This window comes from Cuculus canorus, chromosome 14 (genome assembly GCF_017976375.1).
Source record: "Cuculus canorus isolate bCucCan1 chromosome 14, bCucCan1.pri, whole genome shotgun sequence".
NCBI classification, from domain to species: Eukaryota; Metazoa; Chordata; class Aves; order Cuculiformes; family Cuculidae; genus Cuculus; species Cuculus canorus.
In genome coordinates this window covers 20436832-20463318 of record NC_071414.1, presented here as the reverse complement: position 1 = coordinate 20463318, position 26487 = coordinate 20436832, and the positions used below count along the sequence as shown (strand labels likewise).

At 50.1% G+C, this 26487-nt stretch overlaps 1 protein-coding gene across 3 annotated transcripts in view; it reads left to right on the top strand.

Annotated features, from left to right (window-relative positions):
* Window positions 1-26487, top strand: part of PPP2R2B (protein phosphatase 2 regulatory subunit Bbeta) — a 76136-nt gene that overhangs the window by 29184 nt on the left and 20465 nt on the right. For all 3 annotated transcript variants that reach the window (XM_054080007.1, XM_009562154.2, XM_054080008.1), the window contains 3 exons: window positions 23487-23584; window positions 24398-24563; window positions 26045-26157. In XM_054080007.1, the coding sequence (XP_053935982.1) occupies window positions 23487-23584; window positions 24398-24563; window positions 26045-26157 (377 nt within the window). The remainder of the gene's footprint in view (window positions 1-23486; window positions 23585-24397; window positions 24564-26044; window positions 26158-26487) is intronic.

Sequence of the window (26487 nt, the reverse complement as noted above, 5' to 3'; positions counted from 1 at the left end):
GGAAGTGGATCGTCCTTTTTTTTAGTTTGTGTCACCCTAATGTGCTATCTCCATCTGGTTGTCTCCTCCCACCTTGTGTCCCTCGGCTAAAAGTAAGTGTGTACCAGTGGCTATTAATAGCTGAATCCTGTAACAGTCTGCTCTTGCAGATGGGATTCTCAGCTTCTGAAGTCTAAAACTCATTACAAATGAAACAATATGCTGTGTGGTGCTTAATACAATCAGGCTTACTGTAAGTTAGGTTCTCGGGGCCAAATGCCACCCTCAGCTTCTGTGTGAAGGTGGCCCGTGAGTGTCCTGGGCTGCAGATTCCAACCAGCACATCCCCTCGCCACTCCCATATGATACGAACGCAGATGCGCTGCTTTGTCACCAGCTCTGTCTGTCTGTTCAATGCAGGTGTGACATTCTGGTCTCGATGCCTCTGCCTGTGCAGTCCTGATGTCCCGTGTCATTTATGGCACCAGGATGGGAGAACCGTTGCTCCGCAGCTTGTCTGTGTTGCTCAGGAGTGTTGGCTGTTGAGGGCTTTGACTTGTTCCCTTTCCCACCATCTCCTTGAACACCTAAACCAGTCAAAATGCAAGTTGCCCTCTTTGCGTAAGGCTTTTCTGTGTGGCAGGGAGAAGATGTCTGTGCCTTTCTGACAGGAGTGTTTTACCCGCAGAAAGAAGCAGAACGGCAAAGGATTATTTACAAGTGTTTCTAGGCTCCCCTTTCTCAGGAGACGAGCAGCTGTGCATCCAGCAGGCCATGCAGCTAAAGGCAGTTGGTTGAGACTTCACTTGCCACATTATGTACCCGTGTGCTTGACTGCAGGCATGTACACTTATTGTTACCACTGGTAAACCTCCTGCTTGCCAGACTCAGCACTTTTTAGCAGGAAAAAAGGGAAAGAAAAGTGAAACTGCTTTGGCCTGGGAGCAGCTGGGAGGGTGTGTGGGACGGACAGGCCATGTTAAATGTTCTTAGGACAGGTTAGGTGGAGCAGGTAGAATTCCTATGGCAGGTTCCAGGGCAGGAGACCGTCCCTGTGGTTGGGTGCGCAGCTGCAGGCAGTGCTGGGTGGCCTTGCCAGGGGTGCATGATGGACACGGTGAGACAACAGCACCATGTCAACTCAGACACCAGTACCTGGTAATGTGACAAATTCAAAGCTGTGGGCTTGTGCATTTATCTTTGTTCTGCTTGGAGTCTTGGGAACTCTAGTTAATTTTATTCCTCAAATCACATTTTGGCTTGTCTTTCCATCCCTGTGTCAATCTGTTGCTAAAGTCGCAAAACCAGCTGACTCCATATGCCGGCTGTGCGCGGTGTGGACTGAGGAGCCTGGCAGCAGGGCCAGAGCGGCGGGGGTACAGTGGGACTGGCTTCGTGTCCCCCAGCCCCCACTGGATGGCTGTGGGCAGAGGTGGCAGATGGGAGCAGGAGTCGGGCTGCGTCCTCCTGGTTTAGCGATTGGGGGGGCCAAATCCTGACAGAAAGGTGGGAGGAGTTTCTGTTGCTGGGGGTGCCTGCACCAAACTTTCCTCCGCTCTTTTCCTTCACTCCAACCTGCCCTTTCCCGGCTCTCCAGCTTCCCGCGTGGCAGGCGCATCCAGCGATGGACTTGCTGCTGACAGAGCAGCAAGAGAGCGGTGTGGAGTGAGGCGGGACCCTCCTTCAAAGGCAGGAGGGACTCTGCACAGAGCTGCATTTAGAGAGAACTGCCAGCAATTGCTCCAGACTGTGCTCCCGTCTGCTGTCCTTCCCCTTGCCAGGAACCCACGCAGCTCTGGGAACCAGCGAGGCTTTGGGGGTTTATTCTTAAAGGCTTTGTTTCCACAACTGAGACAGAGCTGTGCTTTCTCTTAAGAGAGAAACCTGCTGTTAAAACTGCCAGGTTGGCTTTAGATTCATTTTACCTCTCCTTGCACTTTTTGGAGGGATGCTTGTGTCCCTGTGTGCGGGAGGTGTCTGTCCCCATTGGGCCAGGGGTCCTGCCCCATCTCTGCACTCGCTGGAGGGGGTTGAAGCATCTTGCCCAAGTTTCCAATGTGTTTATGTACCACGATTTGGGCACAGAGAACCCCGACAGCGGTGAATGTGGCCAGCACCAGTGTGGCCGTGCAGTTGCCTGCTTGGCTTTGAGCCTCTTAGGTCTGTGCAGCTGGACTGAAGAACGTGGAGCTGTTCACTTCACTGGCTAGAAATGATCGTCATGACTCCAGACAGAAGATGTGCCCTGGTTTCAAGTACCGCTGCACAGCTGAATCCCTGACTTTCATGGCACTTTGTTCCCTATCTTTTGAGAGCTACTGCCTCACCAAACCTCTTTCTTTCTTTGCAATCTGCTTCTGACAATGTGCTAAGTTATTGACAAGGTGATGAAATCTGATGGACTAGCATTTGCCAGAAAAAGGCTTTTTTCCTCTCCACGTGCAGTCTCAGGCCCTCAGTTGAAATCATCCCCCTGTACACCCGTGTGCTGATGCACAGTGCACTGAGTGCAGGGGATGACTGTCGAACTGGTGGCTACGGGTCCAGTGGTGCCTTCTCGGGGCACGTGCAGCCTCGTGAGAGAGGTGGGTGATAAGTAGCACAAGGGAAATACACTGTGATACTGTCCTTGTGAGTTCTCCTTCTTTGGGTGCTGGATACTGCTTACCAAACCCTGTGCCTTCTGCCTTGCTGGGATAAACCTGCAGCAATGTTGTCACCTGGAAAGACGAGGAATTGTCAGCACTGTTTTACAATTCAGTCTCAAGATGCATCTGTTTGATACTGGCCTGTCATCCAGGGGCTTTGTGCAGTGATAGAGGCAGCAGGCACTGTGGCATTTGGGATGTAATGCAGGCCACACTGGTGGGAGCTGGCACCGATAGGGGCATCGCAAAGGCTTTGCCATCCGCTGGTGAGCTTGACTGCTTTGGGCAGCTGACGTGAGAGAACACGAGTATAGTCAGATGCATTAAGTGGGAAGATGCTCCCAATGGATGATGACACTAACTCATCCAGAGGAAGCTTTTGGGAATAGTTTGGTGGAAGGAGCCTGTCTTGGCAGAGTGCTTGGAAAGATGTCAAAATATTTGGATTTAGGGGGCATTTGTTCTTGGCTGCTCTGTTGCCTTCAGTTGTCTTTGCAGACACTAGGGCTGAAGCTCCCGGCTTCTCTGTGGATGGGGCTGTGGTTGCCCCAGCCCAGGCTGGATCTGCAGAGGCGGCTCCTTGTCCAGCTCCTTTCAACGGAAATAAGGGCCGTGTTTTCCTGGTGTGGTTTGAGTAGTCTCTGTGTGACAGTATGTTAATACAGATGCTTGTTTTAGCCATGGCACTTGGTTGCCTCCACTGTGAGCACGCTAACAGGCAGCTTCAATGGATTGTCAGATTTAGCTTTTGTTACGCTCTTGGCAAAGCTATTTGCAGGCTGGAAGGCTATTTAAGGTATATTTAATTACAGTGTTTTCTTGCTTAGTGAATAGCTGCTGGTATGATTATTAGCCTGTAGTGAAAAATGTTAAGGCAGATGGGAAATATTCACGGCATACTTTTATTCCATCCCCCCTCCAAAAAATGGAGAAAACAATGCTTCTGTTTATCAGCAGGCATTGGTTTCTGGCTGGCAGGGTTTGCAAGCAGTTCACTGTGTACCTTTATTTTACTTTCCAACAGCCATTGATTTTTTGCAGCGTTGCAATTAGAAAACAAGAAACCTATAAAATTATATTCTTCCTGTGTTTTAAAATGGAGTTTCAGGCTCCTGCTGTCTTTTTATTGGTTTCTCCCCTTTCCAGCCCTGCTGAATGTTGCTAGAGTCAGCATGCTGTCACGGGCCTGTGGAGATCCAGATCTTGCTGCTATTGCTTAAAACCCAAGTGTGACTTCACCACAATTTTGCCATTGTGGGGCCTCCCATGTGATAGAAAACACGCCTGCTCTGGAGTTGCGGCTGTATTGACTAGGACCACTTGGCTAATCACTTCCTGTAATTAAATCCTTCACTAGGAATAAAGTTAATCTTCTCAGTGCATGTAAAACCTGACCTGCAGCCTGAGCAGTCAGAAACGCTGTTGTTTATAGGCACCTTTATCCAAGTGTAAAGGGTTCGTTCCTAAACCAGGAGCAATTAGTATAATTGGATATTCCTTGCCCTGAACCAAGGATGTATAATAATAAACTGTAAAGGATATGGCAGCTTTATGCTCAAGATGCCATAGATTGTCAGGGTCGGAAGGGATTGTTTTGCCTTTCACTGCGACCTCTGGTAAGACACAGCTCTGTGTGAGCCCTATCCATCCAATGGAGCCATTGACTCTGGTGGCTGGGACCAATGCAGGGGTTTGGTTGTTTTAAATTCTTTCAGATTAACATTTTCTCAGCCCTGTGGTGCTGAATAAATTGGGCAGAGAGAAATCAAGGAGACTTTCTCCAACTCTTTTTCTTTGTGTTTGCATAAACACATTAATAAACTAATTGACCAAATCCTTGCTGGCTGGCAGAAGCATTAAGCCTGTGATGGGGAGCTGACTTGAACCATATGGTTTGGTCCCAAGGCTTCTTTTGGTTTTTAGAAGAGGTTCAAAAAGGGCCTGTTTGCATCATCTTGAAACATTGACATTCCAAGCACAAAGAGTTTTGCATAATTTGTTACTCTCGCTGTAGCTTTGCTCTTACTTATAAGTTCAACTTCAAAGTACTGCACCCTCACTCATACTTATTTTTACGCAACAAAACAAAACAATATTAAGTGCCATCTGAGCACTGCTGTGTTCCATTTGATGGAGAAACTTGAAGTTGTTTCATAGTCATAAAATTTCTCATTCATTTATTAAGAGCTAAAATTGGAACAAAAATAACCTTTCCTGCAGCCATTAACATTTGCATTTCCTGGAACTTGGGCCGATCAAAACCAGGTGCTTATGGAAAGCAGATACGTGTTACCTGGGTGATGCCAGGCTCCTGCCATTAGCTGTTTAATTTGGACAATTAAGGTGTATTTGTCAGTTCCGCTTTCATTTAGCATGAGATCCCCTTGCCAGTTCTCACAGCTGCCTCAGTGCAGTGATGTCTCAGCTGCCAATAATGTCAGGGAGGGTTTGGATGTGAGAAGGCTGTTATTTGCTTCCCCCAATATATCTGCACCACAGCACTAGAAAGATGCTGTTCACCATTACAGATTCACGGCTAAAAGGATCAGCTTTTGCCTCGTGTTGTGTCTGAGAGGCTGCCTGTCACTCTGGGATCCTCGTTGCTCCCATGACTCCCTAGCAAAGGCAAAGCTGCTGCTGGGCATTGGTGACGGGCTCCCACCATGCGGGACAAGCTGTGCTGGCAGCGGAACTGGGAGTTGTCCCATTAAGCAAGCAGTGGGGTAGTAACAGAGACACTGCCCTGTTATCTTTGCAGCAAATACTGTTAGATCTAAAATCAGAAATGTAGTGGAGAGCCAGGGATGCCCTGAAAGTGGGACTTCACCAAACCAGCCATACTTGTGAAGTCGTTTTGCTAGTTGTTACGTTCTCCTCCTCATGATTGTAAGTTTCCTGCTGATCGATTCTGCCCCAGCTAAATGGTCTATCACAGAGAGCAATGGGGACTTGCTCTCATGATCTGCATCTCTCCCATCATTGTGTGGATGCTAATGAAGGGTACCAGGAAGATGTCAACCATTACGATAGACGATCTGACTAAATCAGTGTGCATGGATCATTGAGCGTCTTTGTGGTATAACAAATGGCCTGTGGTCAGTTAATCATATAAAGAAACGTCTCCTAGACCTCATGGCATTATTCAGAAGTCTTAAATTCTCTTGCAGTTTCATAAATGGAATGTCTATTAAAACATGGAGAAATTAGTCTGGAATGGTTAGAAATGTGACTGCCACAGATTGCAAGGGAAAAGGAACAGGTTCAGGTTGGATATCAGAAAAAAATTCTTCACAGTAAGAGTCATTGGGCACTGGAACAGCTGCCCAGGGAGGTGGTCGAGTCGCCTTCCCTGGAGGTGTTTAAGGAACGGGTGGATGAAGTGCTGAGGGACACGGTTTAGGGAGTATTAGGAATGGTTGGACTCGATGATCCAATGGGTCCTTTCCAACCTTGTGATTCTGTAATAGATTTATTTTTTTGGCCAAAGCCCTCTCTCCCCTGTTCGAACTCTCTTTAGCTTGTAGATCTCCTTATGTTGGGTCTCCCATTCTTGCCATGCCCTCACAGCCCTGCTTGGGCGCTGCAGGAGCCTCTGCGGTTCCACGCTTGCTCAGGCACCCCCGGTAATGGGCAGCAAGTGCCCTGTGCTGCTTGTTCAGGGTGCTGTTGTACACGGCCGATGGCTGCATGGCCTTCTGTGCAGTGTCCCCAGTGTCACCACTGATGGAATGAGCTGCCTGCCAGCGCGGTGCAAATGAAGGCTGGCAGCAGCCCAGGGCCTCGTGCAGTCTTGGTCTGTCTTGGAGCTGCTCCTTCTGTGTACACATGTGCTGTTGGTACACGTGAACCATCTTTATTTCCTGCCCTCATTTCTCCCCCACTGGAAGGGGAATAAGTGTGCTGGAAGGTCGCCTGTTCTGACGACCACTCCCAAAAGTCCATCCACTTGCATAAGTGCAATCCCTGCAGTGGGCGAGCTGGATCGGCTGGTGACGATGGGGCAGCGGCAGAGACCCCGCTCACCAGGGCTGCGGCTGCCAGTGGGTTCCCCAAACTGCTGTAAACCTCTTGCAAATCCTTTTTCTCACTGCCCTTTCTGGGTTAGAGATGGGAGCCACAGGTTGTGCCAGGCTGGCTCTTGCTGGTGGCGAGCCGTGGCACACCCACAGCAGCATGGTGCCGGCACCCAGTGCTCTCTCTGCTGTGTGCATGAAGGCTGGGTGAGCAGGGAGAGGTGGGCACCTGGCAGGGGAGCTGGCAACTCTGCTAGAAAGGGGGGGCAAATCAGGTAGTGGAAGAAGGATCTTGCATGTGGAAGCAGTATAAAAAGGTATAGAGAAGGTGAAAGCCAATTAGTAGATCAAAGGTAGAGAAGCCAAGCCCCAAAGAAAGGGTTTGGCAAAGCAGAGCACTCTGGAGAGCATTAAAACCAGGTGTTAATAAACCTGGGCTGGGCTGTTCCATCAGAGAGTGGAAAAGGAAAAGACAGGGCTTGAGGATGACTGGGGGGCTTCCTCGTTCCAGTCCCTGTAGTCTCTGCAGTGGGAGCCCCGGGGTGCCCGGTGCTGGGGCTTGTCCTGGCCGCAGGGCACCGGCCATCGCCCCTCTGAAAAGGAGCTTCCCTGGGAACTTCTGTCACCTGCACCACAGCTCTCCGACTGTGTGTATGGCGGGAGTGCTCCTGGGCACTGACAGGCCGTTATTTACTAGTAGCAATTAATCCACAGAGGAGCCTCGACAGTCAGCATCACAGTCTATTTTGGTGTTGTGGAAATGAGGAGCTGTGCCCTAGAGTATCCAGTCCCTCTGGCATGGGCTGGAACAGCCGTCAAATGCCAACCCCTCACTCACTGGCAGAATGTGCATGTCTGTTTTGGTTGAAAGTCACAGATTCACTGTGGTGTTTTCGCCTTGATTTGTCTAATTCTAGGTTAAATGGCTTTGAAGTGGCTCGTTCACACTGGGTGCTCTGGGCCACATCACAGCCTCACCCGAAGGAGAAGCTGCTTTTCCATGGCACTTCCGTTCTTGGTCTGCAGTCCCTGAAGATCAGTCCCATTTGTGGCAGGCCGGGGATTGATGTCTGTAGCTTTTCCATCACGATTTAAAAGAGAAAAATCAAAACTGTGGCCGTCCCAGTTTACAGTTTGTGTTTCAAGAAAGTGGCTCTTATGTCTTGCCAGCCCTCAACACGTTCACTCGTTAAATTATGCATATGCTAATGAAGTGTGAAAATCAGCCAAATAATAACTCTCTGTAATCACTTAATGTCCCCAGAGCATTGTGGCTTTTTTATTATTATTATTTTATGATTTGCGACCCACTCTGAGTCACGTTTCTGCAGGGTGTTCTTCCAACAACTGAGGTTAATTAGTGTTTTCACTTTTTCCCCTTCTGAAAGGAGCCCAAATTATGTACTCACAACCCACAGTGCAGTTCACATTTTCCGTTTTGAATTAAGTAATCCCCAGATTTCCATTAGAGCGGGGAGCAGCTTCCCAGCACAGTTGCTAAAATCCACGTCCTTGCACTCAGCTTGCACCTGGGCCGATTGGAAGGGACCATGTCAGCTGCTGGGTGTCCTGCAGCTGCTTCTGCTGCCATGGCCATTCTGGATGAGTGATGCTCCTTGTCCCCTCTTGCCAATGTCCCTTGTCCCCGGGATGCAGCGCTGGCTTGCCTTGCATGCAGACAGCCACGGTGGCAGCCTGCTCTTTTGCCCAGAGCATTGCTATGGAATATTAAACTATTTGTTGGTTCCCCAGCTCTCCTGCCACTACCACAGTGGAAGCCTACACAAACAATGATGCCTGCTGCAAGCTGTACCAAGCAGCAAAACAGTGGCAGGAGAATGTTGCATTGACAGTGTCCTCTGTCACTAGGAACTGCTCTTCCTCCTTCATGGCATGAACAACCAGTGTAGGGCGTCTGTTGGGGCACTGCATCATCCCACCCGAGGTAAGCATGTCAAAGCTTTCAGGGTACCGATCCCTCTTTGTAGCAGAGATTGTTCCAAATCCACCAGCATTACAGGGTGCTGCCGGACTTGAAAAGGCTTGGCTGGGCTGGCAGCGATGCTTGGAGTCACCGGAAGTGGGTGACGCTGTGGCGTTTGGGTGGGGAGCTCTGAACTGACACTGGCTGTGACTCAGACTTAGGGCAGGGTTTGAATCTGTCCTATCTGTGCTGTGTGGCTCTGCTCCAAAAATGCAATGTACTGTTGGTGCACCTCAGAGGGCAGCAGTGTGGGGAGAGGGAAGCCCAGTGCCTTATCTTCAGACAAGCATTGGGCAGGCTATCGAGGGCGTATAGAGCACATAGAACCGTTTCTTGTTGACAGCACAGGGAGGAATAGAGCCGGGGTACCTAGCTCTTTTCTCAAAGAGGTGTAGTGGTGATGAATAGGTGCAAAGCCTTGAAATAATTTCTAGGTGATGGACTGCAAAAGAATATATTGCCTATCACTACAGATTTTCAGCAGAAGTTGCTGGATGTTGTGTAACTACATCTGTTCAGGGCTGACCGTGGGTGTTCCAAACACCCCTCTGCTGGGCAGAGCCACTTTTCAGACTGCTCTGCTCCTCTCATGTTGGTAATCACTTGTGTTCAAGATCTTTATGGTTGTGGTGCCACACTGTTGACTTATGATACTCGTGGAGTTGTGCTCTTCACCATGAGCCAGAGCTTTGTTCATACAAAGTGTGGACAATAAAAGAAAAACAGTTCCTCACCTTTTTTTTGTGACAAGTCCCTGAGTCTTGGGAAGTCACATTTTAGTTGTCCATGCAGTGTGTAGATGTAAAGGAAAAAACAGAGACATAGGTAAAGGCTGGCATCTTCAGTGGTGGTGCTGGGAAAGGCTGGGATTTTGCCTTGCAGCCTGTGCCATAAATCAGATCGCTGTGAGCCTGTGACCTCTGCCAAGGTGACACTCTTGGTGATTGCTGGGGCAGGACAGGCCCATTCCCTTCACTAGCTCTGGCCATCCTTAGCCTCTGGTGCTTTCCTGTTATGCTGTGACCCCAACCTGGCACCTGATCTGCAAGCTCTGGTGAGTTGTTGTGGCTCTGGCACAGGAGCCAAGAACCCTCATTCCCCATGGACCCGCATGGTGAGACTGAGAGGGCGATCTCTCTAAGCAGAATTACTCACAGTTAATAGGAAACCAGTAGACCTGATGATGGGATGGCCTACTAAAAGCGTTTGATTGCACATGGATCTTCTGATGGAGCAGCTGCCATGTCCAGACAAGTGAGAGCTTCCTGCCATAATCATTTTCTGTATTTGTTTCTGTGTTTGTCACTAGTTTTGGGATACACACATCAGTTTTCCATGCACACTATTAATGTTGCCATGTTACTGTGTTAGCAATAAGACCTCACTAGAAACCAGGTTCAGCTGTGACTCTGGCTTTGGCTCTGTGGCAGATGAACAACGTCAAAAATATTTCAGTCCAACAATTTTGCCCAAAATATTTTGTAGTAATCCCACCTCGGGAAGCACTATGTCTAGCTTCAGTGATACAGCCTCAACACCAGAAACAGAGCTCCCAGCAAAGACTTTTAATTCCCTGTCAGAATCAACTTACTTAAATCCCCTCTGACTGGGAGAGCATTTTCATTTGATCTAATGAATGTCTGTGCTTCCGTTTGGAAGCTTGTTACATTCCAGAATTTCCTGGTAACAAGCAGGACTTATCTGCCTGTTTCCACTTAAAACAAATCCAAATAAATTTTCCTTCCAAGAGGATGAGATCCACGGTAGCACAATTAATTAAAACTGAAAAGCAGTGGGACAGTCGGTTTGCCAGGCATGGCTACGTGGCTGCGCCCGGGCAGGGCAGCGGGCAGGGATGCTGGTGTGGCGAGATGTCTTGCATCCTCTTTGGTCTGTGTGGAGGAGCTGGTCTGAGCTGCTCACCCAGAGAATGGACACAAGCCTGTTGGTGTTGAGAGGTCCTCAAACGCACGTTGAACCAGTGTCAGTGTCCTGGAGTAGGAGCTCAGCCACTGTGGGTGGTCAAAGTCCAGGTCCCCGTACAGAGGTGGTACCGTTAACCCACCCTGACCATAACTCTTAAGTACGTTTCTCATGGTGCATGTCAGCAGAAATGCCAGGGAGCTTTCTTAGCTCTTCAGACAGAGAGGGTGTTTGCTCTTTCAACCCTCTGAGATCCAGTCCGTTTGCACACTTAACTCATACTAAAAATGAACTGATGAGTTTGTGCTAATGAGGAGGCTTTGGCAGAGAGTAATCAGCGGGTGCCCTTGTCTTGTATTATTGAAGAGTCCTTCAGTGTTTCACTATATACATTTCATGTGGATGATGGTGATGATGAGCAGCCTAGCGAGGATCCAGCCATGGAGATCTTTAAGCTTAAAGATATTACTTCTCCCATCCTAAAGATGAATTCTTGTTATCACAACCTGGCAGATCCTAAATACAGCATGACCATGACCGTGACCTCTTCATTCCAGGCACAGACTGAGTTGTTGCTCAGGGAGGTAAGCGAGGTTATTTCCTTTTGGGCAGAGAGGAGGAGGTGTTCCCGTGATGTGTTAGATCCTTATCGAAGTCGGGAGATGAGCAGTACAGCCAGGTGGAATTCCAGATTGGCTGCAAAAATAAATCTTTGTTATTTACACTTGCAATTTATAAGGCATGTATTTTTTTACTTTCTGTTACTTACCAGCAAGATACAGAATGCATTCCTACTCAGCCAGGCAGTGGCCATCTCCGGGGTGAGGCAGGCGTATCCAGCACCGGAATGCTGTCTGCCCCCAGGCAGCACGGCTGCGGGTTGTGCCATGCGGTGCTGTGGCCGGTGAGCGCCTCGAAGGCAGGACCTGCATTCAGTCAGCTGCCACCTGCTTGGCATTGGAGTTGGGCAGGACTGCAGGGGCTTGTGCCCAGGACGTTGTCTGAACCATTGCATCAAATGATGCTGAACACTGCCAGGTACAGAAATGTGCGTGCACACGCTGAGGGCTGATGCCAGCAAACAATGCACGGTTCAAGTGATGGACTCGTTTATAGCCATAATCTCCTCCTTCTGCTGCTACACAAATTACTTTTAAGCAATTCATTTCAGTGGCTCAGAACGTCACTTAATGAACCTAACACTAAATTGAAAGAAAGAAAGTTTAATTAAAATACTGCTTGGTAAATGTCTTGAGATGAGCTCTTCCAGGGCCAGATTGAACGTGATGGCACAGGCACTCAGCTTCTGTTGCAAGAAATGTTTTAATAGGCAGAAAATCTAATTTATGATGAGTTTTAAACCGAGCAGACAGAAGGTGTGTTGTGGACTGACCCCATGCAGGAGCCTACAGGCAATGGCACTTGACTAGACAGGCACAGCAGAAGTGCTCTTGGTAGAGTCCTGTGGTGGCTGATGGCAAATTGAAATGCCCCATTTGCTTGGACATGGGATGGCTCTGAAGGAGTAGGTACAGCTGTGTACTTGGAGCAGCATCACCAGGCACCACTGGGTTGCAGCTGCTTGAGCCCAACAGGAAAGAAATCCTTTTCTGATGCCTTTCTACTTGATAGAGCTCCAGATTTTGGATTAAGCCATCTTTAGCTGATTAAATTCAAATCTATGCAACAAATGCCAGAGACTGTCTGTGTATAGCTTTAGTGTGTTTGCTTTCCCCTAAATACAGAATTGGGGTATGAAGCATGTTCTTTAAAGTACTGGCACTTTCTGAAGGCTGTGGCTTCTGTATGTGCTTTCTTTAAAGGTAGATTATGGCAGGGGTGGCTCAGCTGCTCATGCAGAAGGTGTTTATCTCTCATCAGCTGCATCCCTGTTTGCCTCCTCCCTTACCCTGGTGTGTGCTGGATCCACCCAATGGTGTTTTGGTGAGGAGATGTCTGATCCCAAGAGCTTCAGGGGAGATGGAAGCGGAGCATCTCACCTCAGAGCTGGAGAGAAACTTAGCATTTGTGATGTCCAAGCTGTAGGTGCCCAGCCTGGGGGTCCTGTGATTGGCAGTGTGCCTGTGTACGCAGTCGAGGGCTGTGCTGTGCCCGGCCCCGTGCTGTCCGATTCCTGTGACTGGGATTGCTAGAACTGTCTGTAGAGCCTGAAGTGCTCAAAGAGCTGACTGGCCATGAGGTCTTCAGACCTTATGAGAAGGGTGACCCCCTTATAGCAGACTCTGAGGGGAGTCGTGGGTAGGCAGAGTTCTTGGCTGGCAAGGGAGGACCCTGTGAGAAACCTCAGGTGAGCTTCCCTGCTCCTGGCTGCAGACTCAGTTTTGCTTGGGTGTCACAAAATTGGGAAGGAGGACAAAAGCAGAAATGTTGTGAGCTGAGTAGCCCAGATGGTGGGTTTGGCTTAGGGGATACAGGGTTCATCTAGTCACCCCACGCCTGGGTTTGCCTGTTGGTGAAGTTTTTACTGTGAGTCTCCATGTTTGTAAAGCATTTGGGATCCTTCATGGAATGAGATTCTGTGGTGCTCATTGTTGAGCACTTGGTATCAGTACCCTGTTAGAAGCTCCCTGTGCAGGGGTACATCTCTGTAGTGGTCACTGCAGGTTGGAGAATCATGGAATCATAGAGTGGTTTGGGTTGGAAGGGACCTCAAAGCCCATCCAGTTCCACTCCCTGCCCTGGGCAGGGGCACCTCCCACTGGATCCGGTTGCTCCAAGCCCCATCCGACCTGGCCTTGAACACTTCCAGGGATGGGGCAGCCACCACTGGGCCAGGGCTTCCCCATCCTTGTACTTTGTATCTTTGTACCACCAACCCTTAGCCTGGGTGCTTGTTCCAGGGGTACCACATTGTAATGAGAGGGAGAATGGCATCAGTGCAAGATGGTAACAAATTTTGGTGATAAGCTGCAAACAGCTGCTCTCCAGGAGGGGAAAGCTAGCTGCTTCCAATTTGTACTTGCCTAGCTGACATTTGGGTACTTCTAATTAAAATTTTTTAAAAATCAATAGGTTTTGCTGATAAGTGAACAGATGGCTTCAGCACGATGACCAGAAAGACAGGCTGCACGGTGCACTGAACACTTTGGCAAACCATTCATCCTGGTGTCTGCACACCGACCCTTTAGCTGTGCTGATGATTTAATTGCGGTGTGAACATACTGGGGCTTCTAGGGTTTGCAGGCGACGTCTTGAGGATATGTGTGTGTACTGGTGGTCAGAGCCGGTTGTTGTAGTGGTCAGCATAATGCTGATCTTGTTAGAAAAGCAGCCTTTGTCTTCCTGCTGAGGACAAAGATCTGTTAAATACAAAGAGCATATTGTTAACATCTATGAATTCACGTTTCCAATGTCAGCTGTTCAGATTGCAGCAACCAGTGATATCATTGGCACCTACAGGGTGTTGGGAGCTACTTGGAAACCAGACTGCTTTCTGGGTTGTTTATCTCTTTATGCCCTTATCTTATGACAGACCTGATAGAGAGCCCAAGGTACACAGAAATCTTTACAGTTTTAAAGGTGTCGGTGTGGTGAGGGTGAAGTGGAGCACTGGATCCACACTTGGGTGCTGTTTACAAAGTCTGATTTATTTTAAGAGGATATTTTTTCAGGTGGACTTGGATTTTCTGTTCCTGAACCCAGATCAGCCACACTGAGGAGGCTTTCTGTCGAGTGTGCCTCTGAGGCTCTGGCAAAAGGGTGGCAACATAAATCCTGCTGTGAGCCAAGGCACCCAATACAGTCAGGAGAGTCATCTAGGGATGCTCCTGGCAGCATGAGCGTGCTCAGTGCACACCCCAGGCAGCTGGCGTGGTGTCCCACCGGGAGTGTGGGGCTGGAGATGGAGCGGCAGGTTCTGCAGGGAGGTGCTGGCACTGGGAGCAGTGGCGGGTGCAGACAGGCTGCTGCCAGCCTGCTTTGCTCCCCAATACAGCTCCGCTGATCCTCTTTAACAGGAGGAAGGTCAATATGTCATGGAAGGCTTTATTCAGGGTGTGTGTGTGTGTGTGTGCATGCAAGAGGAACAATGTAGAAAAGAAGAATGAAAAAAGAAAACAGCTAATGCAGGGAGGGGTGGAGTTCAGTAATTGCACAATTCAGGATAGGCTTCGTTTCCTTGGAAATAACCTCACTCTGTAGAGCCTGTGGTTTTGCTATCGAAGTACTTACAGTGCTTGTCCTACCATGATATGGAGCATTAAGGTAGCATTAGTAAATCTTTCCGATCGTGCTCAGAGCCGTGTGCAGGTTTGCTCTCCATGAATGGGCGGTGCAGCCTCCTTGCTGCCTTGTGCCAGGGTTGACTCTGTGTCCGGAATGGTGGGGCCAGCCTGGTATGGGGTGGAAAGGCCCCAGAGTGGTTCTTGCCATTCCCAGGTGCCAGAAGAGGCCATGGGCATTCATGTGGGGCACAGCCCGTCCTGCTGCTCAGCCGGGTGCTCATCGGGACGAGAGCTGGTCCCTGAGCCGAGGCTGTGCCGTCCTGGCCAGGGAGCATCCTCTCGGCTCGCAGCAGGCTCATCCTGGTCTCCTGCAGAGTGCTGTGCTCTGGGACACTGCAGAGCAGCTGTTAATTTTCCTCTCAAAGTGAGAAGGATTATTTGTGCTGGTAGAGAGATTCTCTGCATCCCATGCTAATTGTCTTGATTAACACACTGTTCCACCATCACAGGTGTAATGTATAACAGCTCTATAAGGTTTTCATAGCCTGACCAATTAAAAATGGTCATTAATCCAAGAGCTAATGAGTTGCACATCTTGATGTCGAGAGGAGGTTTGCATCGCACGTGCAAATCCACAACCAGTGAGTGTTGGTAGCACAGACGCAGGTGTTTTGAGGCTGACTGGGCTGCCCCTCTGCGGGTGGGAGCTGAGGCTGTGGGTAGCTTCTTGGTGGCCGGAGTGCCACGTCCTTCCCTGCAGGACAGGTTTTCCCTGAGCTGGTCAGGATCAGGGTGTTCCTCCTCCAGAGTACAGAAGGTCTTTCCTGCTGCTGTGGCATGTGAGTATCCACAGGGATGGGAAGATCCCCATGCTTCTTGGGGAGCTGTTTCCTACTGCAAGGCATTCCTGAGGCAGGGAAATGGCCATGCAGTGTGGCGGGCAGGAGGGGCCAGAGCCTTGTGTCTCCTGAGTCTCACGTTCAGTAGGGAGGATGAGAGTGAGCGTGGTTCTGCTCCATGCCAGGAGAGGGCCTGGAGCTCCAGTCCTTTGCTTTGCCAGGTGTTCTGTTATAATCAGCTGCAACAGGACTCTGAAGTCAAGATGTGTCAGGTTGGCAGTGAAGAATCTCTGAGTGCCATTGTAAGGTGTGGTTCTGTCTGGAAGCTGCTGTTGGTTTTCTGTTCCATTTTATTATTCTGCTGCTGTTAGTGACCTGACCCATTGCATTTCAAGGCTGCCTGGTTTCTGCTGATTGCACTTGGCTGTGGAGGAGTGTCCGATCGTGGCTGCCGTGTGACAGGGACAGAGCAGTGCCCTGCACACCCAGGCACCTGGCACCCGAGAGCTGCTTCTCTCCCCGTGCCTTCCATGACATTATTTCACTATTTCCTGAACTCTTGTTTCCAGCAGTTGCAGTGAATTAAACCTAGTGAGGACGGTGGGAGAGAAGTAAACCCACATTTTTCCATTTAGGCACTCTGGAAGAGGTGCTGCAGTGGGGAATGCTGCAGAGGTGAACTGGGGGAGCCACCAGATGGAAGTTCCTTTCGTCTAGGTTGGTAGCACTGAATTATTCTTTGCTGTAACAAGGGCAGAGAAATTTTGAATGTGCCAGTATTTTTAGCACTTAAATCTAGGAGAGTTTTTCCATTTTGGGGAAGAGTAGCAGCTGCTGCTAGCTCTGCAGCATCACATTGTTGCGACAAAAAGCCGTACCAGGCGGCAGAGCTCAGCATCGCATCCAGCCTCCCTGAAGCTGCTGCAAGGTCTGACTCCAGCCCAATTCATGCAGAAGACAAGACTGTGATGGGGCAGAAGAGTGGGCCTGGGCCTTCCCCGGCGTTTGGAGGTGCTCAGGCATGGTGCTTTTACGCAGCCCTGGCGCGTCTGGGATGGATGGGTCAGGCAGGCATAGTTGCCATGCCGTGCTGTGCCGCACTTGGCGGTGTTGGCGAGTGATGGTGTTACAGGGCATTTTTCTGATGATACCAGATCCTTACTGGGCTTAATGCAGTGGAATCGATTTCTGTTTGCCAGGCTATCATTCACCTCAGCAGGGAAAAATCAATGCAGATCAATCACGTGTGATTTTGCATGCCATTAGATCCCAGTTTAACCTCTGCTGTCCTCTTCCGTTTCTGCCTGCTCCCCCCACCGTGGACCACACAGTTTGGGGGAGGATTGATGGACTGGACTCAGGTTTGTGTGACCCTGGAAATCTTGCTTTGCTTGGGGTCCCTTTTCTGCCATGGGGTGGTGGGATGTGGAGATGGTGTTTTGCCGCACCAAGGCCCCTGCCGAGGGCCCGTGGGTGGGCTCATGGTCTGGCTTCCCCATTACCAGACATGGCTGTGTCTTTGGTTCCCCGTCCTAAGCCCTTTAATTTTTCATAACTTCCTCGTGGTTTCTTCATCCACCTGAATGGTTTCAGGCTTAGATTTTGTTCTCCAGTTAACAGGACGTGCCAGCATCCCATTTGCCCTCTCCATCTCAGCAGAACGGGCGGCTGGGCAGGGTGATCACTGTGCAACAGCGTGTTACGTTCCTGGTTGGAAGCAGCATCCCCACATGCTCAGCAAATCGCCCTCTGCCTTCACTCTGTTTGAGGGACTAACAGGGCTGGGGGAGAAGAGATGTGTTTGCAGTGAGTTATTATCCCACACTTATCAGCGTTATACTGGATTTGACAACTCATAGCCTGGGATTTGAGTGATCTAAATCCTTCTCCCTTTGGCAGCCTGGTTTGCTGTTATTTTTGGTGTTTCCCAATTTATTATCATCTGCAGAGTTGGAGGCTCTGTGTGCCGTGCCATCAGCCAGGTGGTTTGTACAAATAAAACAACATGCAGGGAACGTGGTGAGGAGCTGCAGTCGCGAGTGCCCTCCACACCAGCAGGGCTGAGCAGGCAGGAGCATGCTGTCCTGCTGGGGACAGTTGGTGCAGCTAAGAGACTGGAAAGGCAGAGCTCTACCCTTGAGGAATTAGGGAGGGAATTGGACTGATGGTGGCATGCACACAACTCCTAGGCCTGTATGTGGGTGCTGCGTCATGGGCTTGCCCACTGCCCACCCCAAAAGAGATCTGTCCCAATTGGAAAGCAGCCGGGGATTGCGTCCTTGTTCCTTTTCCTTCCTGGACTACCAGTGTTTGCGGCTTGTCCTCAGTCATGGGAACAAGACAGGTCTTTGCGAGTGCCAGGTCTGAGATCCAGAGCTGAGCTGTGGGGGCTGAAACGTTCCTTTCTGCTCTGCCCCGACTGACGGAACCTCTTGGTCATTCCATGATAGGATTTGCCCCAAGAAAAGCTGAAGTTTTCCTCCTGAGGTAGGGCCTGTGTTGCGTTTTCAAGAGCTACAGAGAGACATAAAGAGAGAGAAATGAGAGCAAAGGTCTGCACACCTGGAAAGAGCTGAATTGCCAGGGCTGGTTTAAAGGCAAATCCCTTCTGGGTCGCCCGTAAGTGTCCCTGTGGAATGGACAACAGCTGTGACCCTCCCAAGGAGGGGGAGGTGGAGGTCAGTTGCTTGGAACTGGTCAAAATTTGAGGGTTTTGTTCTATTTTCTTCAATATTTTGACAGGAACAAGAACAATCCTAAAACCACTGAAAACTTTGCAGATATATTCTCTGCCTTTTCCTCTCCATATTATTGTTGTGCGATGCTCTTCTCATGGATCGTCCATGAGTGTAAATAGATGCATCCTCTTGACTTTGGCAAGGATCCACCAGCTTGGTGTCTATCCTACAAAACAGCAGCAAAAGCACCTGCTTGTCACTTGGTTTGGAGCTGTTTTATGCATGAGGGGCTAAGTAACGGTGACTGAGCACCAGGAGCTGGAGAACGCGCCAGCTCTCCAGTATCGGTGCCTGAAGCAGATGAGTAGGTTGTATGAGACGTTTATAAGAACAGACGAGCTTTAGGGTGAAACCACGCATAGCGGCATGGAGCTGTCAGCTCTGGGTCTTGTTGGGTTGGAAATTGCTAATTTTGCAGCTGTTTGACTGACTCATTTGTGGACCTCAAGACACGAAGTCTGCTGTTTGTGACCTTCCCACCATAGCCAATTTATCATAATGATGCTTACAGTAATGTTCTTCCTGCTTCTAATGGGTTTTCTCTGGGACTGGCAGGGTGCGAGGCTTTGCAGCAGTGCTTGTGCGTGGGTCGTGGCTGTGCCCTATGGATGGAGGAGATGATTGCACGGACAGGCTGCATGACTATCCAGGGGCAGAAGGCATGGGAGCAGAGGCACTCAGGGAAGATGCTGTCATGCAGTCACTCACTGGTCCCCTGCTTTAAGCTGGCAGCACCCCGCACGCCTTCCAGCAGTTACCTCTGGGTCCGGCTGCTCCAGGGATGCAGATCTCAGCACTGATTGCACCTCCTCTGGTTTTGTCTTGTTTCTAATAACGTGTTAGTTTTCCTGTTCCTCGTGGAGCACTCACTTTCCATCCATAGAAGGAGAGTGTGAGAGCTCTGGGGCTGTGTATTATAAATTTCCTATTTTTCTGATAAAACTGTATTGCTACGGCGGAAATCAAATCCTGTCTTCGATATTTTTAGCGTGAAAGCGTGAAGGAGCCCTGCTGCTGTGGGAAGGGAGGCCAGGCGGGTGCTGGTGGAGGGGAGTGTCTCCATGGAAACTGTTTTCTTTAAATTCCCACATTCGGGGCACTGAGCATGTAGGAGATAATAAAGGAAATGGAAAAGCAAAAAAAAAGGGAGAAGCTTTTTTGCCTTTCTGTTGTCACAAAACTGCTGTAGGAACCTTAGGAGAAACGGCATAAATTATTGATCATTTCAATGTGAATACATGTGAATTTTAATTAATTGTCACCGTGTCATGTCTCAAGTGTAGTGGGTGGGGATGCACCGGCAGCAGCCCGTGACCGACCAGCCCTCACTGGAGTGGCCCAAGCCTGTCAAAAGACGTCTTTGAAAGGCTCTGATGCTGCACTGTGCTCCAGAATTGTGACCTCTTGAAGACTCTTCCATCTTTCTCCCTCGGGGATGTTTTCCTGCGCAGTGCCAGACTGTTGGTACCACCAGAGATGTGGGAGAAGAACCCGAGCCCAGCCCATGGGTGTTTGGGGTGGGTGATGGTGCCAGGCTTCTGGTTGGCTCATGAGAGGTTTCTTTAGTTGCTAGTTGGTTCTGAGGTATCGAAGTGTGCTGTTATGTCTGTTGTTATCCTTGCCTGAAATCCTGATGGCTGGCATGAACAAATGGTCTGGGGGGCCCAGGAGGGTTCATGGCCCTGCATCCCCCTTCTCGCAGGCGTGGAATAAAGAGGTGTTGAGGAGGTGGTGTGAGGATCCTTGTGGTGCCTGGCCTCACTGTTCCAGACAACTCTGCTGACAAGGTGATGCATTAGGTAGCAGGCGCCATCTGAAAAATGTCTCGCTGCAGCGTGGAAAGTTATTTTTAATTCATTGAAAGATGAATGACCTAAAACCAGCAGCTGGCGTTGGAGGAGATTAAATAGTTCCAAACAGGTACATTTTCGACTGAGTAATTTTGGAACGAAAAAATAGCACTGTGGCTGTTGCAATTCCTTGACTGCTGCTGCAGCTTCTTAACCACCCTGTCCCTGGCACGTTCTCTGCGTGATACCTCTGTCGCTGGGCTCGACTGAGGACATCACAGCCATGCTCACTGAGGTGGAGGTCACCTGCTGCAGGTATGAAAACTCCTGCATGAACTGGGGCTTAGCTCAAGCTGCTGGGCAAGCTTTGCTGAAACACAGAGTTTCTCAGTGCTTGAGCATGTTTGGTTTTGGCTGTGGCACCTGCCCACAGCTGTGGAGGCAGTTGCCTGTAAAAGTGGGGGATGGTTTTTGGCTGCAGTGTTCAGGGTCAGTGGCTGTACATCACGTTGTCTGGTGCATTTGTGGATTATAAGTATTGGCAAGGAAGCCATCTGTTAAAAGAGGTGTTAAAGAGTATGCAAGAACAGCAGAATCAACCAGGGAGTCTGTGTAGATTATAATGCCTAAGGGAAACTAGAAACCAACCTCCTGAAGACCTTCCACGAGCCTTCCATGACCTGTTTCCCTAATTGCTAAATGGGAAAGATTTAACCAGCAGTTCAGACCCAGCCAAGAGAGGAGGAACAGGAGATCTTAAGCAGCTGAAGACCCATTCAGTGACTCTAACCCCTCCAGACTGCAGTCCCCGTCAGCCGCTGTCTTTGTCCACTGCTGCCATCAGCCCTGCTGCAGTTGGCCTGGCTCTTCATGGTGCGAGCAAGAGCAGAGCTTGGCCCTTCTACATCGCTGTTCAGCCTTTTCACTAATGGCAGCAGATGGCTAAAACCTTTCTGGCAGGCTGTGCTGCCCACAGAAGCATTCTGAAGGGCTCCATGTGAGGGAATAGAGAGCTACTCCTTAGAGCTTTCCAGCTCTGTTCCAGCCAGGGCAGCCTGAGCACCGCCAGCTCTGCTTGCTTGGCAGGATGGGGCCGTTACCGTTAGATTCACGGGATTTGCTTCTGCAGTGCCATCTCCGTCTGCAGTAAAATTGTCTTCCTAAATCTGTTCACAGCAACAAAGTGTTGTAAATGAGTTAAGATGAGCTTTAGAATGCATTTGCTGTCACTGCAAATGTGCTTCATGCTAGAGAGGCAGGACAAAACAGGGAAGATGTGCTAATATTGATAGGAGCAGCCTGGAGTTCATCACTCACCGCTAGCAGCCATCTGGATTTTCAGAGCCCAGCAGACGTGGTGGGCTCCTGGCACGCCACCAGGGACTGAGAAGATCAGGGAGTGAGTGGGGAAGTCCTCTTGAGGACACAGTGGTGGGCATGAGGAGGAGACTGGGGATGGACCTGTGTTCCTCGACCCTCTGGAGGGCTGGTTCCCCGTGGCACAGTGCAGGGCTCACAACTCACCCACACTGCAGTGGAATAGGCGAAGCTGGCGTGAATTGAGGCTCGGCAGCTGTCAGCTGCATTGGGTGTGCCAGAGGTGGGGTGCTGCTGCGAGTGAGGGCAGTGGTGTCTGCTGGTGATCCATGATGGGCACTGGCGAGTGGCAGTGCGTGTGCGTGTGCAGAGGTGCATGCTAGTGTGCAGGGGTGTGTGCCAGTGAACAGTGGTGTCCATTGGTGAGCGGTGGTGTGTGCCGATGAGCTGCAGTGCACACTGGTGAGCAGTGGCGTGTGCCGGTGAGCTGCAGTGTGTGCCAGTGAATGCCCCACACCGTTAGGACACTATGGCTGCCCAGGAACTGCTGGTGGCTGTTCTGACTCCCAAGCCCACCAGGAGTCACTCGCTCGGCTCCAGGACAGAGGTGGTAACTTTTAATCTGATGTGGTGACTTCCTAGCGTGTACCTGAGAGGGATAAAGCTCATAAGAGGGAGAGGGGACAATTCAGGTTTTATGTTCTGGGTGCTCTCTCTGAGGGCATATGACAGATCTAATAAGCAAGAGAAATCATTGTGGTGCTCAGAGGGCTCTGAGGGTGCCAGTGCCTGTAGTCTGGGCACTGCTGGTGGTGTGCATGTGCAGACGGTGTTTGCAGCCTGAGTCGGCACTGGGACTCTACCCCTTCCCAGAGCTGTGGAGGCTGCAGCTGTGGCTTGTGCAACCCTGTTGTTAGTATTGCTGGACTGCAGAAACAAGAGGGAAAAGAAATGCAAGTCCTGTGAGCCACCATGGCAGGAGTGAGCTGACTGTTCTCATAGCTGAGTACCAGTCATTGTGAAATCCACCTTGCACCCAGCACTGGGTCCCTGATGCTATACTCATTCTTCCCCTTCCCCAGCTCCGTGCCGGCAGAGCGTGACACTCTGGGTGGTGGTGAACACCAGTTGGGCAGTAATTGCTGTGGAATTAACCTTTGACATTCTTCTAAAAATAGGCCAAATAAATCCGATCATTAGCTGCTCGCCTGCCTGCGTTGCCTCCAGGGTAAACACTGCCAATTAAAATGGTAACAGGTTACTGGTCCTTCCCTTGCTTCTCCCCGTTGCTGTGGCTGAGCACCAGTCCCTGCTCAGGGGCTTTGCCTCCTGTGATGGCACCTTGGCTTGTGGGAAGGGGAGCAAGGTGAGCATGGTGGCTTTTGGTGTGACAGAGAGCTGAAAGGCATCACTTCAGTTTACCTTGACAGACAGTGGGAGACCCGTCTCTGGGCAGAGAGAACTGGTGCTATTGATGTGGTCTCCCAGACTGCTCTGCCTGGTGGGTTTAGGTGGAGAATACAAAGGTGTCTTTGCCTGTGTGCTCCCTCTTCTCTAAGGGTGAAGGCAAATCACCCCCCCAAGTATTGCAGGGGAGCGACGAAGCAGAGAAGCCGGGTGGGCATGAAGCCTTGTGCACGGGCACTGCTGGCAGGTGCTGGGAATGGTGGTTCTCATCACCCGGAATGGTGGGATAGTTCCCCAGGGTGCAAGGGGCGTGTGCCATGCTGTACCACACAGTGCCGTGCTGTGCCACCAGCGCCGTGTTCCGGTGCTGACAGCAGTGCCCGGACTGCGTTTGGCACAGGCACAGCACGGTGATGGAAATACCCTGAATTCTGCTGTTGGGGTGCAGGCTGGGGCAAAGTGCAGCGCAGGTCTCTGTTCATGACAGCAAAGCTCCAGAATGCAATGGCCGTGGTTATTACAGACAATAGAAAACCGGAGATTTACGAGATGCCACGGGGGATGCAGTGCTGACAGGGCGTGTAGCTGTACAGAGAGTGGTGCTTTCTCGATGCCTGTGAAAGCCAGTCTGCAGTTACTTAAATTGTCTTTGTCTTCTTTCCAGCTGACATCATCTCTACAGTAGAGTTCAACCACACCGGAGAATTACTGGCAACAGGGGACAAGGGGGGCCGTGTTGTAATATTTCAGCGTGAGCAGGAGGTAAGTGTAAGTGAATGCAAAATGCCCATTTCGTCCTTTTAAGAGAAGCTTCCTGCTGTTCCCTAATCCATGTGTGTCGCTCCTAACCTAGGGTCTCTCCTGGCAGGCTCCAAACTGAAAAGCAAGAATTAACATAACATAACAGAACCAGATTTCATCTTGGAAAATGACCTGCCAAAATGTGCTGCATTTCCTGCATCCTTTAGCACTGGGTGCAGCTGGGTGTGCCTTGGGTCAGGCTGGCACGTGTGAGCATGCCAGGGTGTCTGTCTTGTAGCTACCACCACCACCAAAATGCCTCTCACTGCCAAAACCCCCGACAGTGTAGATGGGTGAAACAATCATGTTTCTCTGCTGAAACACTTTGCCTCAGGAGATTTGAAGGAACTCTTTTTGAGGTTGCAGCCTGCCAAGCCTTCTGCAGGAGTGGCGAGCGCTCGGTGTTGAGCACAGGTGCCTGTGCGGGCGTGTGTAAAGCCAGCCTGGCCGGGGGAGCTGCTTGGCCACTGCTCCCTGGGAGATTCTGCACCATTTCAAAGCCGTCCTGGTCAGCTGGCTTGGCATGGCGCACACAGCGTTGCGTGGTCTGAGCCAGCAGGAGCGATCCTCCCCTGTGAGTGTGTTTGCTGTGGGTGGAAGGGATGGGTCAGGCCTGGCCATGGGAGATATCGTGGTCTGATGGCAGGTTTAAGTTCTAATCACCGTGGCCAGGCAGTCGTCGCCACTCAACAAACCTTAAAGAACAAGGGGGTCACCAGGCAATGTTCTCCCACTCTCTGTGCCTTAGACTCCTCACTGTCACTCTTCCACCAGAGCAAAAACCAGCCCCATCGCCGAGGAGAGTACAATGTCTACAGCACCTTCCAGAGCCATGAGCCGGAGTTCGATTACCTGAAGAGTCTGGAGATAGAGGAGAAGATCAATAAGATCCGATGGCTCCCGCAGCAGAATGCAGCCTATTTTCTGCTCTCCACCAACGGTACGTGGCTGCAGGCGCACTCACCAGCGCTGCTGTCACAGGCTCCACAGGTCTGGCAGGCAGTCACAGCCTTCCCAAAGGTGTTTCTTCAGGAAAAATACCTATGAAAGCCAAGCTGTCTCCCTTCAGGGTAACAGGGGTCCTGGGGCAGCAGGAGCCTGACACCAGCTTTGTTTATTTTTTTTGATCTTGGAACACCCTCCCTCTTATTTTTTTCTTAATAAGAAAACCTGCAGCTGATTTGTTTCAATTTGCAGCTGTGTTCAGCTCAGCAGCTCCATGTTATGTTCAGATAAATACCATGAGGATCCAGAAATATTATTTGGGATGAATGGAGCCTTAAGATGGATGTGACTTAATTACTTCAGGGAAAAAGGAGGCGTCTAATTGTCTTCCATAACCAACTTACTTTGTATTATAGAATTGACTCTATTGATCATTGTAATAAAATTCAAAGACTTATTAAACTCATTTGGTGGGAGAATTGTTGAAATGCAATGAAGATTAATTATAGAGCATGATGCTCTGTTAATTGAATTTTTAAATAATTTTTTGATTAACAGGGATATTCTCTTTCCGTTTGGGAAGGTGTTTCACATGCTAGTGGGTCATCCAAATTATTCTTCTAGGAATCCACCCATGTCATGCTGTTTATTTTTGTTCGTACTGTTAAACTCGCATTACACATGGAAACCCTGGAAGTTGAGCGGGTTAATAAAACCAAAATTAATGGCACTCTGTTGAATTGCCCTGTAAAGGAGGAAATGAAGATGGATGATATGGTTGTGTATGAAACCCGGTGGAAGCGATGCTAAACTACTGGTAGAGTCTCTGCCAGGAGTGAGGAGAGAAAAGACTGTTAGAATTAGGAGAGCTGCAGGTATTTAATGGTATTTAATGCATTTTCAATTATTACAAGCTAAATTAACTGGTAAATTGCTCTCAAAAAGTAACCAGTGGTCCTGGGATAACTGCTGTATGAGCTATGAAATGGGGAAGGAAGAGATCTTACGTGGGAGTCGTCTCTCAAATGGCACTGGCCCATTGCTGGAGCATCAGATGCAGCCTTGCTGCGTGGCTGAAGCTGCCCCATCCTGGTGCCAGCACCTCATCACCTCGTCTAGGGTAATGGCCCATCACTCCACACATGGAACACCAACACTGAGGGCATGACCTGAGGCTCTGAGCCCTGGGAGATCACTTCTCCTGTTATTTCTCCATTACTCCACTAGTTCTGTTGTTCATCCATCTCCTTATCTGGAATGAACACCAGCAGTTGTCCAGCAGGAGGAGGAAAAGCAGGGCTCTGGGGCTGAAGTGCTGTGGGAATAGGTACAGCTTCTGTAACCACTTCCAGCATGGTGCAGATGGGGACGCAGCAGGCTTCTTACAGCTGCTAACCACGTGTGGCCTTGGTGTGTCTGTTGGTGAGCAGCACCGGGGGAGCCGGGGGTAGCACTTTTCTCTCTCCTGCCCTACAGATAAGACAGTGAAGCTATGGAAGGTCAGCGAGCGGGACAAGAGGCCGGAGGGATACAACCTCAAGGATGAGGACGGCCGTCTCCGAGACCCCTCCATGATCACAGTGCTACGGGTGAGTGTGCTGAGACCAAGGCTGCCATGGAGCCTCTATCTCCAGGGTCTGGGATGAAAATTGCAGCTGGCGTCACTTGTGCCAGCTGCACCACAGTACTGGCAATGCCATCCTGACGCAGCGGGTTGATGTTGGAGGGCTGGGGGATGCCCCTTTTTTCAGAGACTGGTGCTTTTGCTGGTATGTGGACACAGGAGCAGAGGAGGGAGTTTCTGCTAGAGCAGTGCCCGGGCTGTGCCAGCCCTGGGCAGGTATGCAGTTCTCATGTTGAGCACCCCAACAAGTGGGCTTGCTGCTGCACCACCCAGCTTGCCTGTCCAAGCGTGGAGG